The 18,818-nt window shown below is 32.6% G+C and overlaps 1 protein-coding gene across 1 annotated transcript in view; it reads right to left on the reverse strand.

The window, feature by feature from the left end:
* LOC129218287 (uncharacterized) overlaps positions 1-18,818 on the reverse strand; it is a 152,018-nt gene that overhangs the window by 26,383 nt on the left and 106,817 nt on the right. Inside the window, exons 12-16 of the mRNA XM_054852522.1 lie at positions 12,205-12,762; positions 10,292-10,437; positions 9,136-9,270; positions 7,111-7,346; positions 2,905-3,133 (exon numbers count right to left, since the gene is read on the reverse strand). Coding sequence (XP_054708497.1) covers positions 2,905-3,133; positions 7,111-7,346; positions 9,136-9,270; positions 10,292-10,437; positions 12,205-12,762 — 1,304 coding nt within the window. The remainder of the gene's footprint in view (positions 1-2,904; positions 3,134-7,110; positions 7,347-9,135; positions 9,271-10,291; positions 10,438-12,204; positions 12,763-18,818) is intronic.

Here is an 18,818-nt window from a genome sequence, read left to right on the forward strand (position 1 = left end):
AACTATAGGAAGAAATTTCTAGGATCTATACTATTTTTATTCAAAGCAAAACAGTTGAAAATTTCTTAATTTGTCTCCTTATAAAGTTTTTTTTTTTTTTTTTGCCATTGAATCATTATTAAACATAAATGCTGTTATTCTGAAACGGGAATTTTTCTATGGTGGAGCCTTCAAAAAAAGTCATTTCAAGTAGTTAAGTAAAGCATTGTTTTTTTTTAATTACACCCACTAACGTCCTCTTGAACATAAGGCGCCTTCCAGTTCAATGCAACAATGATGTAGCAGTAGAGCAGGAAAGCTCTTTGAAGACGACATCCTTGAGCACGTCGAGAAGAACAGGGCAATCAAAAAGATGCTCCCCTGTCATTTGCATAGTCCCTTCAAATAGTGGGCACAGTGGAGAATTGGCCAGTCCGATTTTAAAAAGATGGGCTTGTTAGTATTCGTGACCAGTAATGACACGAAAAGATGTAACCCCTTACTCTAGGGAGGAGGGAAAGTTGCAGTCTTGTTTGGTCTTCAAGAAGACACGCCCGAGATTTTCCGCAGGCAATGTCACGGAGAGAGGAAATTCTTTTGAGCCTGATATTGCTCCCAAGATGTCGCTTAGCATTTCGAAGAGGGATCGGGAGAAAAGGTGGATTTAATGTTGAAGCCTCTTTAGCCAACAAGTCAGATTGCTCGTGGCCATAGATTTTGCAGTGGCTTGGTATCCATTGGAGCACATCTTTACCGGAATCAAGAAGTGAACTTATAATGAGTTTAGATTCAAACTGAGTTTGTTGGGAAAAGGTTATGGTCTGTAATTGACTGTATTGCAGCTTGAGAGTCAACAAAAATGACAATTTTTTGGCAAGAGATCTCAGTGATCACCTTAAGAGAAAGATAAATTGCAAAAACTTCACTGGCAAAATTATCTGACCAGACACTCAAAGGTTCCTTAAGGCTGAAAAATTTGGGAAAAGCACTAGCACCAGCCCTTCCTGAGGAGGCTGTAGCAGATCCATTGGTATATACGTGAAGCCAATCTTGAAATGGATACCTTTCATAAATAGTAGCCAGGGCAGAAGCCCTTAACTAAGCCTGTGAAGAAAGAATGTTTACGTAGAGGCTGCACCAAGTCCAAGTTAGCAGTAGCGTAATTTAGAGTACTAGGGAAAATAGACGGTCTAAAATTGGGTTGTCTGATGCTCGAGACATTGAGGTCTGTAGCAACTCGGTGAAACTCAAATAAGAAAGGATGTTGTGTTTTGAGTTTGACCTGAGGAGGGATGTAGCTGTTCCAAAAACTCTTTTCTGAGCAATCTCTCACCTAGGGATAAAGTACTGTATATCTGTCTATCTGACAAACAATAAGTTGCAGTTTGCAATTCCATAGCAGCAATAGGGGTTGATTTTGTTACACCAGTAATGAGTCTTAGTGCCTTGTTTTGTGCAACGTCTAGTTTATCTAGAACACTATCAGAAGTGGTGATAAGAAGTTCAGCCTGTAATCAAAAACTGGTTTAATGTATGAATTAAAGGTGAAGATAAGAACTCTCTGGAAAGTTCCCCATTTTACCCCTGCTATTCTTTTCAGCAAGGTAAATCTATTCATCACCTTTTTGACCACTAGATGAATATATTTAGTCCAGTGTAGTTTAGAGTCTAGTGCCACACCCAGGTAAGTAGCAAAATTAGTTCAAATATGTATCACTATAGATCAAACTAATCCGTGCTTCTTTGTGCTTAGAGTGAAAAGTTCAAAAGTTGTCTTCTCAGAATTTATCTTGAACTTGTTTTCTAGGGTCCATGCTTCAATGGCCTTAAGGGCTTTATTAAGGTTTTTTCCAAAGCAGGGATATCAGATTACAGCATTGTTAGGTACAGCATCATTAAACAGAATCAACTGTATTTATCTGTTTTTTGACAGAAACACATTGCACATTTTCATTCAATTATTGCACAGTTAGTAATGTTAGTTAAGTTTAAAACCATCACTTCCTAAATACAGATAAAAAAATAATAATGGGTTGGTTATAATGAGTGAAGACAAAGCATATCAGTTGACCTCGTGACATGCTCTAGAAATTCTACAAATAAACTAATTTTTATAGAACTGCAATGATGTTGATCAGAAGATTCAACAACTAGCTAAAATTATCTAAACCATTTTCTTTTTTGTATTTTACGACGTTTATTGTAGGCTTCTTTTTTCCCTACTGAAAAACTATGTTTATATACGATAGCTTACATTGTTTAGAGGTGAACAAGATTAAAGTGATATCTTAGTCTTGCCAAAATAAGGAGAAATGCCATTAATGGAAGTTATTATAAAATTTGACCATTGCACTTTAAAACTATTAATATAAAATTAAGGGTGGATATGAAAACATGAGCTTTAAATTTGTAAGCTCACAGTTTGACCATTTCTTACTGTCTAAGCCACTAATATACAATAAGTTAAAGAATAAAAAAGAATCTGGGCATTGAAAATAACTCATTTTTCATCTCTAAGCTTGCCTCATTTTGCACTGAAAACGGAAAACGAAGAAACGGGAGGAAGAAAAAGGGGGTTCATTCAGAAACACTTGTATGCAATGCAATTTTGAAATACTAATAAGTATTTTGGATGCTTTTTTGAATTAATAATTCCTGTTATGTTTGGTTTAATAGCATCAAGAACATGCACTTATAAATTATTGCATTGCTATAACCATGTTGTTTTGTAAGAAGTACAAGCTGAGCAAATCTAGAAGATTATAACCAGCACTACTCTTACATGTGAGGCTGTAAGGCAAAACATATGACTGCCTCTCTCATTAAAAGCTTACATTATACATAAATTAAGACTATGTAACATTACATTACCAAAATTTTTAAGGTACTTCTTCACTAAAGACTAAAAAATGTGAAATCTCTTACACTTTAAGGCTTTCACTTTTGAACTCTACTTCAGGTATTGATTCTGATTGTATAATTTCTTCCTTCTCATTATTATTTTCTGTTTCAGGAGTTTTATCAACATCAAGAGGTTCTTCTACTGGTTCAGATACCGTAGAAGTATTTATAATTCCAGCAGCCATTAATTTTGCAAAAAGAGCTTCCACATCAATTTTAGTACTATCCTGTGAAGTTTCAGCTATTCTGTCCTCTATTAAAAAATAATAATAACATTTTAATGATATAGCTTCTAGCAGCAGTTTGCGTGAAATATACAAATACGTATTTCTAATTAATACAGTGAAGCACCGTTTATACGTTTTTGAAGGGACTGTATGAAAAAAGCGTATAAACGAAAAAACGTATTATAAGTACAGGTGAATGTGTATTAAACTTTGCCGGGACCAATTTAAAAAACGTATAATTGATAAAAACGTACAAAAGAGAAATGTATAAATGGTGTTTCACTGTATAGTGCAACATATAATACACAGTAATGCTCATAAAAATAAGCGCAAAAAAAATCAACATTTTATATTTGACTTAGAAAATAAGACAAACATTTTCTTTTCATCAATTCAGGTCAAGTGAAATGATGGATAAGAAATACTGACTGTAAGTGGTGAGATGAAATCCTGAGTAAAGATGAGTTACAACGTACATAAAACGCTAAAAAATGTGATTAAATATGATATCAAAAGGAGAGGGGAACACAAAATTTCATGACCTGAAAATTAAACTATTCTACTTTAAAAATATTAAACTTACCTGGTTCCACGATTACTAATTACATGGTTGCCAACTGCTCCGAATTTTGCGGAGTTGCTGTACAAAAATGGCGAAACTCCGCGGCTTCGCAATGAAACTTCTTTGCTCCGCATTTCCCGGCGGAGAGTTTTCAAGCTTAAACTTTGCTATTTTATCATAACAAACATGTAAATATGGGAAATTAAAGATGCTTATACTCAAAGATTGAAATAGTGTTTAAAGCAGTATTATTAATTAAAAAAAATAATTTTTATGCTTGTGCTTAAAATGAGTTATTAAAGCTAACAATTAAGATATAACACAATTAAAACGGCTATAAAACAATTTTAGACAAGTGGTTTTAGTTATTTTTATGGATTTTTATACAAAATACCGAACTGCTCCGCAAAATTTTAATTTGCTCCTCAAAATCACTACAGATGCTCCTCAAATTGCTTCTCCAAGGTTGGCAACCCTGCTAGAACTGGTTCAAGAACAGACAAAATCGACTAAAAATCCCTATTCTTGATGCTATCCATTTGTTGGCTGATGCTTTGAGTAATGTTGCAATTATGCATTAAAAATTATTTTAAAAAGGCTGACTGAAGTGACGAAAATGATGTTGAATATGATTCAGAAAACAGTACTCTTCGTTTGGTTTAGCTATAACAAAGATAAATCAGTTCAATAAAATTGTAAAAACTGAGGAATATGACAAAATAGATCATTATGTATTAACTTCAGGGACTCTACCTACAGAAGACATTTTAGAAATTGTAAAACCACATGAAGATCACTACGAAAGGAAAGAAGATATTGGACAGCCAACATCAACACATGTATCTTGTAGCGATTCACTACAAAACTTGGAGCAATGTTTTGAAGGAACGGCAGATACAGATGGTTCAACATTCAATGCACAAAGTGTTTTGTGAAGAAAACTAAATGGAAAAAAACTTCTTAAAGTAAAGCAATTTACTTTGGAAGCAAATTTTTTTAATTAATCTTAAAAAGGGAACTAATGGCATTATTCAAAATGTGGGTAATTACTTTTTATAATTTGCAAAACGAAAATTTCTTTAAGGAAAAAATTTGACAGTACATACTTGTATTTAGAATGTATTTTTCACTAATTAAACTATAAGGCAAGTAGTACTAAAACAAGAAAGATTTTACTAAACTAATGATGGATTCTAATTCTATTTTTATATACCACACTGATTGGTAAAACTTAAAAACAATAAAATTAAGTGCAGATTTCGAGAGTAACCTGGGTTAACGAGTACTTTTGCACATCGCCAGTTACTCATTAAAACCGAATCCCTAAGTCGACTCACGAAAACAAAAAACCTTTAACTTTGTAAGCAAAAAACTGCTAATTTAGAAAATTTTCAGCAAACTTTGAGGATGCCTGACAAATGTGCTATACAGATTCTAAAGTATACTAATCAAGAACTAGATTCTGCATAGTAAAAACTACACTTCAGGATAAATTTTAATCTTCAAATGCAAACAAATGAAATTCAAACAACTTGTTAATTCTAGAAAATATTTTGAGGTCATAAAAGATTCAAAACATTAACAGTTAGATAAGTTCATTTTTTCTACAATTTGGTGCAGTTGTCAACACAAACAATTCATTATGGTTCTATGTTCTGACATAAATATATCCACTCAATTTTAAACTTTATACACCAGTCCACATACATTTGAATCTACCGATCTACCACCATGAAAACCGGTGTTTTTAAAAATGTCCCATCTAAAAATGGGATGAATACAGTGAGATTACACTGTGAATTCGAAAAGCAACATTTTTTCTGCATTGATGCCATAAAGAATATACGAGGGCAGTTTTTTTTCAACTTCGGATTGTGCCGCTAGACGGCAGGGCGAGCGGAATCGGCCAGTAATGCGCGGCAGTCGACTGTGCACCTCTCCCACTATAACCTCAGTCGTTTTCGGGCGTCCGACGCCATTACCAGTTTATCTAGCGACACATAAACATGGCTACCATGGTAGAATCTCCCGCCAAGTGTGAGATTTACCGTAGAATGAAACGAGTCTACGGTGAAAGTTTTATGAGTGACAGTGCAGTGCGTGATTGGTGTAGGAAATTTAAAGATGGACGAGGTGACATTCATGATGGGGGGGGGGGGGGGGGGGCGAGGAAGAAAGTTGGTCGCAAACGAAGATCTTGATGATCAAGTTGACCAAACTGTAAGATGCAATCGGAGGTTTACGATTACGGACCTATCCGATCAGTTTCCCGAGATTTCAAGGTCAGCCCTATACACTATCGCAACTGACAAGTTAGGCTACAAAAAAACGCCCTGTAAACCCATCTCAAATCACTGGCGGCAAACTTCTATGAAGAAGGTATTAAGAAGCTTGTACTCAGGAATGAAAAATGCCTCAATTTAAATGGCGATTATGTTGAAAAGTAACTAATAATGTACCTAACTTTTGATAATAAATTTATTTAATTACTCTCACTAGTTTTATTTTTATACCACATCGGAAGTTGATAAAAAAACAGCCCTCGTAATTACCCAATAGATGCATATTCCCCCACTGGTGGCTCAAAATAATGTTATAAGAAGTAGCATAATAACATGCTTTACTTGATGACGATATTTCTCAAAGGAAAAAAAATGAAGAAATAGGATGACAGTCAAAAAAAGGGTAAATACGGTCTAGTTGCAAGCAGTAACTTTTAATTGAATGCTTAAAATTTCGGCAGCTCGCAGAAAAAATTTCTACTTTAAGATGTTTGGAACTCTCTTGAATGTCCCTTTTTCTGCATAGGAACTTTTGAGGTCATTCCAAGAGGAAAGTCTAGTGCAGCTTTGAATTAGTAGCTATGTTTTATGATAACACTTATAGCATCCATCATTTGTAGCTCTTATTTTACGAATTTTTAAAACTATAATTGAATGATAATGCATAATAACTTTTATATCTTGGCAAAACTTTATCTGAATCTGCCAAAGTATTGGCAATCTTCAATTTATTTCCAGATTTTTTAACGATTGTGCTGACTTCCAGTTTTTTAAAAACATTTAGAATTTTTTGGTGTAAACTTTCAGAAAATTACACATTCATATAGCATCTTTTTACCATTGTTTCAATGGGCTAGCATCATTTGCACATAACATCAGCTTGCTTTACATAGAATAATATAATGATACCAACACTAAAATGCACTAATGTTAAAGCACTTATTTTTGTGAAAATAAGGATATGGGTGATTTTAACAGCTAAAACTTTTGCAAGGCTTAAATTTTCGTGATAATGATTGGCTTGTGAAAATTGGGGAATTAAGTGCTTTTACACTAATTAATTTGCCACAAAAGATAGAACACCAAAGAAAAAAACTTAACTAACCAGATTCAACAGGAATTTCATTTCCATGTAGAACTAGAGCTGGTACAGTGATACTTTGTCCAAATTCTGTTACATTCGAAGAAGGTTCCGATATTCTAGGAATAGTCGGTTGCATGGGCATATTTTTAAATGAATCTTGAGTAAGTGAAACGCTTTGCTGTGGTTCTTGGCTTTGAGACTCAAACCTCCAACCATGCAATCTGGGTCTAACATTTCTTTCAATCTGTGGACCAAATCTCGGTGCTCTCATCCGAGCTGCTCTGGAATGCCTTCCATAAAAGGGTGGTGGCCTATATGAGAAAATTAGATCTTTAATGAGAGAACAAATAGTAGATTGTTTTATTAATGCACATTATAAGCATTAGGTTGAGTATACATTACTAAATAGGAAAACTAAACATATCTAGCAAGATTTTATTTATATACAATGCAGGGTTAGTCAAAATGAATACAGCGATTAAAAACGGCTACAACTATTTAATAAAAAAAAATTGATCACTAAGATTTTCACAGAATGTACATCAAACTTCAAAATTTATCTACGACAAGGTGTTTGTGCTTCCTTGGCCCAGCACAGTTGAAGAACTGAAGTACGCATTTTTAATGTGCTTGCATTGGTTACTGAACGAATGATTCAGAATGTGTGGCATAAAATTGACTACCGCTTAGATGTTGTCCGTGTCCATGTAAAAAAAGGAAGTCACGTAGAAAATATCTGAGGTATCCCTACAAAATTTTGAAGTTTTGTCTACATTCTGTAAAAATCTTACTGATCATTGTTTCCATTAAATAAATGTAGCCGTTTTCAATCACTATATTCATTTTGACTTACCCTGTACCTCAAATCAATGAAAAATAATCTTTTTATATGTATTAGTGCATTCAAATATTAAATTACTCAAAAATTTGAAAAAAAAAAAAGAACATAATTAAGTGACTTATGTTGTGGGACGAATTTCTAGAGATAAACAATGAATGAATAATATTTTCGAAAATGTGGCAGAAGGTTACTAATGTGTAGTAAGTTTTCTTGAAGGATATTCAAGAAGGTTCAAGTTTTCCCTTAAGTAAATTCTGATCGTATTTGCTTTTTTGTAACCAGAAGTAAAGTAATGCCAAAGTGAAAACTAATACGTGAATGAAGCCTTTTATCCACATTCATAGCCAGCAACAAAAATAAAAGTTCTAAGCATCCATTTTTTAAGGCAGAGGTTCCCAAACTTCAGACCTCCATTGACCCCCTCTGGAAAAATCAAACTTCGCCTACCCCTCCCCCCCCCACACAAAAAACCCCCCACAATTAAATCTATTTTTTTTCTAGTATATTTTTACGCTTAATGTCATTTAAATGTATTTATTCATTGTTCTGTAGATTTTTCAGAGCTCATGTCTGGTTTGAATTTCTTACATTATTATTTTGGGTTATGGAAGTAAAACTCTATTTGAAATTTAATTACAAGTAAAAATGTTATCATCAAATTTCTACAACAAGTTTACTAATAAAAATGAACTTTTGAAGTTAGTGAAAAAAATACTGGTAGTCTAGTTTAAGTGTGTAAATTTTTCATATGAAATGTATTTTTATGGCATATTACATTTTTAATTATTAACTATAGTTCAGGCAAACTTACCTTGATTGCGTCGTAATGCTGTGTAATGGATAAGTCTTGAAAATTTTGGAAAAAAAAGACTTATTTGAAGTGAAATATTTCAGCTGTAAAAATGTGCCTCACTATTTGCATTTTACCTAATATAGCTCTGTAACAACATGAACTTCGTCATGTACACAAAATTAATGTGTATTGTGTTTACTTCCGAGAGTAGTAGGGAAGGGGGAGGGCTGCTGCGTCCTACATGTACTTTTTCATCCCTCATAAATGTGGTTTGTTTTTGAATTAAAATATCGTTACGTATCCTTCAATCTGAATTATATTTAACATTGATGCTGGATGACACTCCGGACCCCTTGGCATGGACTCGCGGACCCTCAGGGCTCCACAGACCACAGTTTGGGAAACTCTGTTTTAAGGAATACAGCACACATTTCCAGTAATAAAATATTAACACATTCATAAATACCTCCATGAAAATGCCATGCCTCTCCAATTTTCTCGCGGAGCAGCAGCTTGCTTTCGTTCAAAAGGTTGATGATATTCAGAAGCACCTTTATAAACGCTACTTTCTTGATTTGCAGCAAAGGAGGTAGGTTCTTGACTACAAATGTAAAAACAAAAGAGAGAATGGAAATAAAATTACATAAACTAACAATTTTAACATGAAAAATAACAAGTCACACAAATAAGCCTTATGAAAAGTCATTCAACAAAATTAATAAATTCTTTTTTTTTTCTTTTTATCTAATGAAATAGCTCTCATATTCGCTCAAATAACTAATTATCTAAAAGCTTTTTACACAATAAACAGTTTCTGCACAATGATAGAACACGGTTTTAAAAAGTCAGAAGTTATTTTCTAGGAACTCACAAACATAAAAAAAATCAAAAAGAATATGAAACAACTTTGATGATAAAAAATTTTACAGAATATTTTATAAAAAGAAAGCTACATTATGTGCAATTTCTTTTAAAATTAAACTGAATGGATTAAAGGATGAAATTGGACATTGTCATGGATGATCCAAGATTGCAATGTGGCAAGTGTAAAATATTTCTGCTGCAAAATGGACAACATTGACTACAAGAATTAGAATTTTACTGACACAAACACTTTAATGAAAGGCTTTCGAATGCATGCATCTAGTAAGATATTGGCAGTTAAACTGCATTATAATAAATCACTTTAAAATATGTAGAAAAATGACTTCTGTTTCCAGAATATACTGTAGTTCTGAAATTTACAATGTTTTGTTTGTCTGATTTGATTGTTAAAATTAAGTGACAAATTTTGAAAGAAATTAGTTCATTTTCACCATTAAGAATGTTGTGTAGAGTAATGTTTTTTGAAATGAACTCAATTTACCACTCCCTTTCACTACAGAAATAAATTATTTTATTTGAGATAAAGTGATACAATGCCACTGAAGCATAATTGAAATAATTTACAACACAGCGATAATTACCCTGTATTTATTTTGTAATACTGACTCAAAATAAATAAATTCATTTTATGAAAATTTACTTCAGATTTAATAAAGAATTTAATACTTCAAAATAATACCTACTAAAAGGGATTAAATAAATGAAATAAAAACAAGTTATAAGAAATCATTTCTTACTAGCGCTCCTGTTCTCTCCATGAAATAGCACCATAAGTGTCATAATTTGCATTTAAGTTATTGTTTTTCAACTGCAGTGAAGATTTCTCATCTGCAATAGTAGGCTTCCATTCACCAACAGGAACAGGGGAGTTATACCACTTTTTCTGAAAAACATCCATTTGTATGGTTTAAAACGAATTCAAATTCACGCATATAGTGCTGTATGGAAAAGTTATGCTAGTAGAAATGACTGAAAATGTTATCGGAGCAAAATAAACACCAATAAATTATTTAAATAAAAATTAATCAATAGCAGCCATTATGAAATTAAAATTCCAAAATTATTTGTATTTAATTCTCAATTGCATTTTTACCACTCTTGTTTTCTCAATTGCAACCAAAAAATAAACACGTATAAATAATAATGATACAATTAAATTGTAGACATTTTAATTTTATAGATCAGATACGGCTTTTCTAATGGTGAAAGGTCAAAAAACTAAATTTAAAAACATAGAAACAAGGGAGGCCCCAATAAGCACATTGGCCGATTACCAATTAATCACCAGAAGATAATAGGCTGATACTGATTAATTAATGAATCCGATTAATCAATACTTTTTAACACTACAATTTTTCTACTAAAATGTATTTTAATTTCAATTTTGGCTTTTCGGGATTAGTTAAGTTTGTTATTTCCGTAAGTGCTGATTTATTAAACAGCACATGTGCTTTTAAATAACTTTTCTAGCACACACAAGTTACAGAAGATAGTATATAGGCTAGAATATCAGAATTATTTTACACTTTAGATAAAATACTTATAAAGCAGTGAGAAGCAAAGGGATGAAAGATAACCATTACGGAAGGTAAGAGAACCTCTTCTCTGTTTTAGGGCAAGAGCTGGTACTAGTAGCTCTGGTAAGTGCTGCTGCATGTTGTAGAACAAAAATTTCAATGAAAGCCTACTGAGGATCTGAATTTTAAACGCATTTTTTACTCGAAACTCGAAAAAGTCCACTTACATAGCAAAACATTTAACAAAAATACGACGTTTGCTCATATCCTACTACAGCTCAGATGCAACAATATATTTCTTTAATAATCAAGAACTATTTGGAAAAAGAGTAAAATTAAGTAAGTGAATAAAAAAAAAGAAGAATCTTTCTTCCTCTTCCTCTTTTTCTGAAGAGTTGCCTGATGAGCATGCACTGTCAGGGGAAGACTGATAACAATCCGATAGCACAGCAAGAATCATCATCTTTATTTTTTAAGTTATAAATATGAATACTTTATTTACTGTACAATACTATCAAAGTGCTGCATTTTATTATTACTACATACTGTATAAACCATACTGTTTCATTTTATGTCTCTGCTTCATATTCACCATTGATTTTGTGCATTGTACAATATTTTATGTGTTGAATGATACAGCTTTTTAAAAATAAGTAAAAATTTGCTTCTTTATGCAACAAATGATAATATATAGTTAAAAAAGGGTTTAAAAGGGTTTGAGAGATGTTTACAAATGCCCAAAATAATTAGGTATGTTTATAAGAAAATTCGCATACATACGCTTTTCCACAATTTGTCGCCCGAAATTTTGACTTGGAATGCATCCCTGGTGTAATTTGAGATTCGACTGTATCTCATGTTTACAGAAAGAGGAAAAAAAGGAAAGGAAGGTAAAAGTCAAAAAACGTGACATTTTTTCAAAAACAATTTAAAGTCCTAAAAACTGGCACAAAAGTTTGAAGAATTGCATCCCTGGTTTTACAACCACACTGCATAGCATGCTGTATACAAGAGCATCAATTTACCAATAATGTGTACATTATCTACATTTTGTGAACCATTCAAAGGTTACATAATTTTTTTTAAACAAGTTATAATGTAATAAGTCAGATTATCAATGAATCAAAATATACCTCAGTAATTTTTCTCTCATCAGAAATTGACTGGAACTTTTCTCCCGGGTTTTGCATATCTATGTTGTTTTTCTCATTCATTTCAAACCGTGAATTAAAACTTTGATTTCTCATTTCAGCTTGCACTCCAGGAAGTACTCTCCAATCAACATCTTTCACAACTGTTGCAACTTCATTTAATATGGACGGTTGGTTAATATCACCAGGTGTTACACGCATATCGACATCTTGAGCTGATATATCAGTATTCGAAGCATTGGAACCTGTTTCAAAAAGCTGAGCTACTTTTGGTACACTCTCATAGTTTTCCCGACTTTCACTCGAAGAATAATCAATTTCATTAGAGACTATAACTTGTGGTGGAGGTCCACTAAGGCATATGTTTAAAAAGCGCCCATCAAGCAGAATTGAAAAAGGTGGACCACCAAACTGAGCTTCATAAGGATGATTATCAATATAAATCTCTCGAGTTGGAGTTCCAAATTTCATACAGTGTTTATTGCCATTTAAAACAAATTCTACTTCCTTTCCATCAAAACTCATAGTTATTGGTTCAGGCTGAAAGGAGAAAAACATACTGATGTTATAAAATTTTAGAAATAGAAAGTTCAAAAATATTCATTATAATACCCTTAATAATTTTCTTTTATAGAATGTTAATCACTTCCTCTCGCTCCTGTGAAAATGACGGGCTCGGGTTTTCGTTCCCACTCCATTTCTCACACCCGTGATATTGCCATGCTGGGGTGTGCAATATTATTAATGCGACGAAACAAATAAAACCAATTCATTTCTTTTGCCCTGAACACATTTTATTTCTTATTTTATGCACCAGATGACATAACCAGTCAATTTTAAATGTAATTGCAAATAGTTTTTTTCCCACCAGATGCAACACTAATCGAATATGTGTTCTTGTGATATGTATTTTGCAGTCTTAGCCCAGTTACTTCGTTTTCCTTACACGTGGCGTTAGTTTGATTGAGACTACCACCTACTAGACAGAAACCACCAAAGTTTTTTCTTCCAGGAGAGATGAAAACAATAAGAGATGCAGGAAGGAAACTTGGTACTACTGTCTAGATTGTGACGTTGGCTCTGTATGTCATGCTTTGAAATTTATCACCAAGAAAATTTTTTTCATCTTTACTAATATAACACAAAAGATTAATAAAATACTCTTTTAATGTTAAAAAGACATATTTTTTAAATTTTTGCAATTCCGCTGCTTGCTGGAAAACCCACATTCAGTCAAAATAAGCCTGAATGTTGGCTTTTCATAAAATTTTAATATTTTTAAATAAAACATATCAAAAATTAAAAGCACATGTTGTTTGCACATTTTTTTTTTGTATAATTTTCTTAAATAAAAAATAGACACTTTTATGACCGTTTTTTTCAAAATTATTCAATCATTAAGGGATTAAGAACCATATATCAATTCTCACATAATTCACTTTACTGCATATAAACCACTTCTTCTTCTGGATCTTCTTCTCAGTAGTTACTTCAAAACTACATAAACATCTAAGAAAAAGGAATTAGCAGAGGTGATGGCTAGTTCAGGTGTCTCTTGTTAACAGGGTTAATTCGTACGTGTAGTATCGAAACTGTGTTATGTAAAACTATTTTTACAAATTATTTTTTGACTTATTTTTTAAACTAACTAATCATGTATACATAACATAAATCAGGTCAATATGTATTGTGCTGTATTGAAACTTGTTTTGCGTAGTATCAAAACCGTGTTATATGAGATTTTGAAATAATGCAAATCAAGCAAGGTGTTTACTGTGTTATATCGAAACCAAACATTAAAATACAAATTTTTTAATTGCTGAAATTTTGGTTCATAAAAACACACAATGGATCCACTGATCTAAAATTAGATTTGTTATAAATGACTTGATACTTTTATATACCTCAAATTAAAACTATTATATGCAACAAGAAAAATTTCTTTTCTAAAAATGAAACACATATTATCAGAAAGAAAGTCTGAGCTTTTCTGTAACAATAAAGTACGTCTGAACAACAGCAGCAAAACAAAATAAATAGAATTATTCTACTTATTTATTTCATATTTTGTTCCATTTTTCTAAGTCGTTTGCCATTTAGCTTATGTTTAATACTAATGTTATTTTCTTTAAATATATTGGAAACAAAATAATTTTCACCTCTTTGCTTTTAGAACACTGGTGAGAAACATAAATTTTTTTTAAAGTTTAAAGTTTGGGTAGTACGGGCAAACCAAACTTTTCAGCCAGAGACAGACACAATTTTATACATCAGTTCTATAAAAACAAAGTAAAAATCCTTTTAGAGTTATAACATTCATGTTTTTTAACAGCGTATATGTTGGAACCCAACTCTGAAATCAGACGTCTGAAAAAATGCTCACATTGTGAATGGATCACAGACAAAAGCACAAAGTCGGAAATGGCAAATTATTCAGAGCGCATTTGAATTTGATCAATTCGTGATGCGGCAAATCAGTAGTGATGTAAGTCCGATTTTACATTTCGAGTACGGACGAAACACTTCCTTATTTATAAATTAGCAAGATAAAAGTAAGTGGCGACCAATTTCCTGCCACCAGTCTTGGTCAGAACATTGTGTTATGTATTCCAGAACTTGACAGAGTAAGAGTCATCCAAAAATTTGATAGCAATGATAATGGAAGTGATAAAAGAAGGAGGCAATAAGAGTGACATGTGTATCTGTGTGTCTGTCTGTGATATGGTAGTGCCTAAACAGATGAAACGATTTTGATAGTTATTTTTTAGTTCAAAAATCGACTTGATTGAAAGTGTTTTTAGCTTAGTCTCATCTTTGTAGCACTTTGATTATCAAAGATATTAATTAAAAACCAAACTGGTGTTTTTGCAAAAAACTTCCCGGGACGTTAAAAATTTTGGTACTAATCGAAATAAAGAATTTTTCTACGGCTACTATTTGTTTGGAATTTCCAAATAAAATACAGTAGGATTTACAATCTTGTTAAGAAAATTTTAAATACAATTCTAAACCCTTATAAAAATGATTGGCAATAATTTCTTTGTTGTAAGATAAAGGAAAAAGCTCAATGATTTAAAATTTCTATCTGCTTTCTGTTTCTGTTTGTTTACCATGTGTGTTCCGACTCATAAGATTTATCTTTAGGTCGGCCCTTTGGGATCATGGCCTTGAAAATTTTTCAATTTAATATTAGCTCTTGTAATTGATTTAGGATTTGTATTACTTTTCATTAAGGTGTTTCTTGGTATTCTTCAAAAAAGTGAGACTAAATTTTTCGTGTTTACTGTTTGTAAAGATGTTCCCAACTATGTAACTATGTTGGGAGGAGTGGATTAGCACTGTATTTATGCCGAAATACAAAGCGGAAAATTATTTCTAGCCAGTCCAGAAGCAGCTTTTCTGGCTCCTACATCCTACATCTACCGAGCAAGCTAGAAATAATATTTTACATTTTATTTAAGCATAAATGCAGCTCTGTCCCATTCTTCTCAACTCTCCCCCAATCTTAGCGGAGACTTCTGTTAAGAATTGATCCCACTCTTGATTATGTTCTCGCCGTAGATGAAATTTGTAAAGAAATAGTGCCTTTAACCTACAGGAATACCTTTTGTGGAAAACTTTATATTTGGGTACTTGAATCGCTTTTAAAAAATGAAGTCCATATCCGTAGATCTAGACACTAATAATCCAGGTTCGTATCAGCGGATCTGCACTTTTAACGATCCAGCACATCACTAGTACAAACCACACTTTCCTGATGTTCTCGTTAAATCCGGGTTCTTGTTAAATCAGGGCGCGTTGTAAGTGAGTTCGACTGTAGTATAATTTCTGTGCTTATTTAATTACAGTCAATTCGCGATAACTCGAAGTAAGATAACTCAAATATTACTATAACTGGAAGCTTTTATCAAGTCCCGACCCCTTTGTATTTAATTCTATGCAAATTATTCTCAATATCTCGAAGTTTTTTTCCAAGATGACTCGAAATTTATTTTGAAAGAAAAAAAAAGAAACAAACAAACAAGAGAGTATGAGAGAAAAATTAATTCACCTTCACTTGCGATTCCTAAGACATCTAAAGCAAGAAGAGAACCTGTTGAGCCAATGTGCGATAAAGGAGTTACACGTGCGAAAATGAGCTTGTTTTCTTTTGTTGTACTGTTTACACTGCAACACGTTGGACTACAAATTTGCTTTTAAGCTGTCAAGTCAACTGATTGTACCTTTATTCAAAGGCTGACCTAAGTTAAGATGCATTCCCCTTCATTCTTTAGTTCGATTATTTGCTGATAAGCTTCTGAGAGACAGAGTGAGTTTTCTTTATTATTAAAGATGTCTAAGTAAGTACTCTGTCAATGATACTAAAAGAAAAATAGAAACTTCTAAAGCGATAGAATCCATTAATTTGAATTTGAAACAAATGAAGAAGTGCACCTTTCCTGAAGTAGAATCAGCTCAATTCAAGTGGTTCCGGCAGGATCGAAATCAAAACAATGCTTTTTAACTTTTTCTCCCAATATTTTTTATGAAATTGTGTATATTCTGCTTAAAAACTTTTAAGTTTTGTAATTTTGTTTGTTACCTGTACATAGTAATTAAAATATTTGATGGTTTTTAACATTAAAATGACAAAAACAGAAACTAGTGGTAAGTTGAATTACTGATCCGTCGAAGCTTTTCGTCGGTCCCTTTAGATTTGAGTTATCACGAATTGATTGTACTATGAAATGTACAGTTAGCAAACAAGGCGAGATTAGTTTTATTTTCTGATAGTTAATTTGAACAGTTGAATGTCAATTCTGTTACATTTGTATTAATGATATTACATCACTTTATGCTTGTTCTGCAATAGGGAAGTTTTCGATTTTTCAATTTTATTTTTATATGATAGAGTAACATATATGAACATCATAGGTGAAAAAATTTTTGCGATACGATAAGTAGTTTTTTTTAAATTAATTTTTAAAGTTCAAGCTCTTGTGACGTCAAATGGCATAGGAAGTGACGTCGTCCCCTTTTTTCCGATATGGGAGAAGCGAAGTCGAGCGAAGGTCACGCATTCGACTTCGAAGACGAAACGTAAAAGGCTTTCTCCTCTCATTTAACTCCTCGCGTTTCTGGAACATAAAACCTCTCCATCCTCTCGAAAATATTTGAATATCTCATTGGTGTTACTTGAGGAAGATTATTTAGATTGTGCTTTAACGAATCCAGCCTCCATAGTGTGTTCAAAAGGATTATTGAATTTCTAAAAAATAAAAATATCAGCGCGCTCAAAATGTTCCTAGCGAAAACAAGGGATCTTCGGCGGAAGGCTGCCCATTCGCGCCCTGTGACGTAGGCTCGTGACGTTTCAGAAGCGCGCACTTTTGCGCGTGGATTTTTAAAAATTCATTAAAAATCAACCACGGTGTTTTAAAATTCGGGGATGGTGAATTTTTTAGTTTTGAGGGTCAATTAACAATATCCAATAGCCAAAACATGAACATTTAATAGGCTGCAACTTTCCTATTGTACCTTTTTTATGATGAGAACAATTTTCTTAAAGGCTTACTTGTCCACTGTTACATAAAGTGGTCAAATATTTAAAAAAACTCTTCATATATTACTTAAGTACAAGCATTAATATTTTGTTTTTCAAATTAGTGGATAATCGAAAAAAATATATATGTTTAGTACACAGAAATTATTTAAATCCACAAACAAAATTCAAGTGTTGGACATTTTTGTACTATTTTCATGAAAATGACTGCTTGTCACTGGTCTAAAAGCAGTTCATAATGCTAAATCCTAGCTCAGTTACAGCATTAGTATTAATACTCAGTAGCACAACTGTTCTTTAAATCCTTCAGGACAAATGCCTGAAATTCTGAACCAAAAAAGAAAAGGCTTTTGATTTGTAATAATAGGGCCAGAAAAATTGAAAATTCAGGACTGTCATAGGAAATTTCGGACACATAGAGTAAACATTGCTTAAATCAAGGGTGAAATTCAGCTTGGCTCCACAATCCCAAAGAATGCTACGTACACTCAGAAAGTAAAAAAAAACAAGTGCTTTGTCAACAGTGATGTAAGAAAACTTTTATTTTTCTTCCATTGTTCATAATTTGCAACTTAAACAGGAAAAATAATTCTCAGCACTTTCCTTAAAAGAGAAACATTATGCAGGAGAGCTATTTGAAGAGAATAAGCATTAATGCATTCTATTCTGTATTATTTAAAGTATGAAACAGTATATGTTTATAAATTGTTAATAATTGCCATTTAGGACATACATAAATATCGTTGCTTCAGAGCAACAGTAAGATATCTAGTGTTATTTCTAGGATTCCATATCTTACTGTTGCTCTGAGGCAATGATATATTGTGGCAATCCAAATAACTGTAAAGCATATTTAGGAAAATGGGTTCTATGGGTTGCTAAGTATGACTTAGCTGATAGCATGATCTCCTAATAAGTTTCTTCCAGAGAGTAACACTATTATGCTGCCCTGAAAACACTCAAGACGTCAGAAACACCCTGAGCTTATCTTTTAAGCACTTTAAGGCACCACAATTGAACTCTCCTATCCTGACAGGACTATATGAAGAAACAT

The sequence above is a fragment of the Uloborus diversus genome, chromosome 3, assembly GCF_026930045.1.
Source record: "Uloborus diversus isolate 005 chromosome 3, Udiv.v.3.1, whole genome shotgun sequence".
NCBI lineage: Eukaryota > Metazoa > Arthropoda > Arachnida > Araneae > Uloboridae > Uloborus > Uloborus diversus.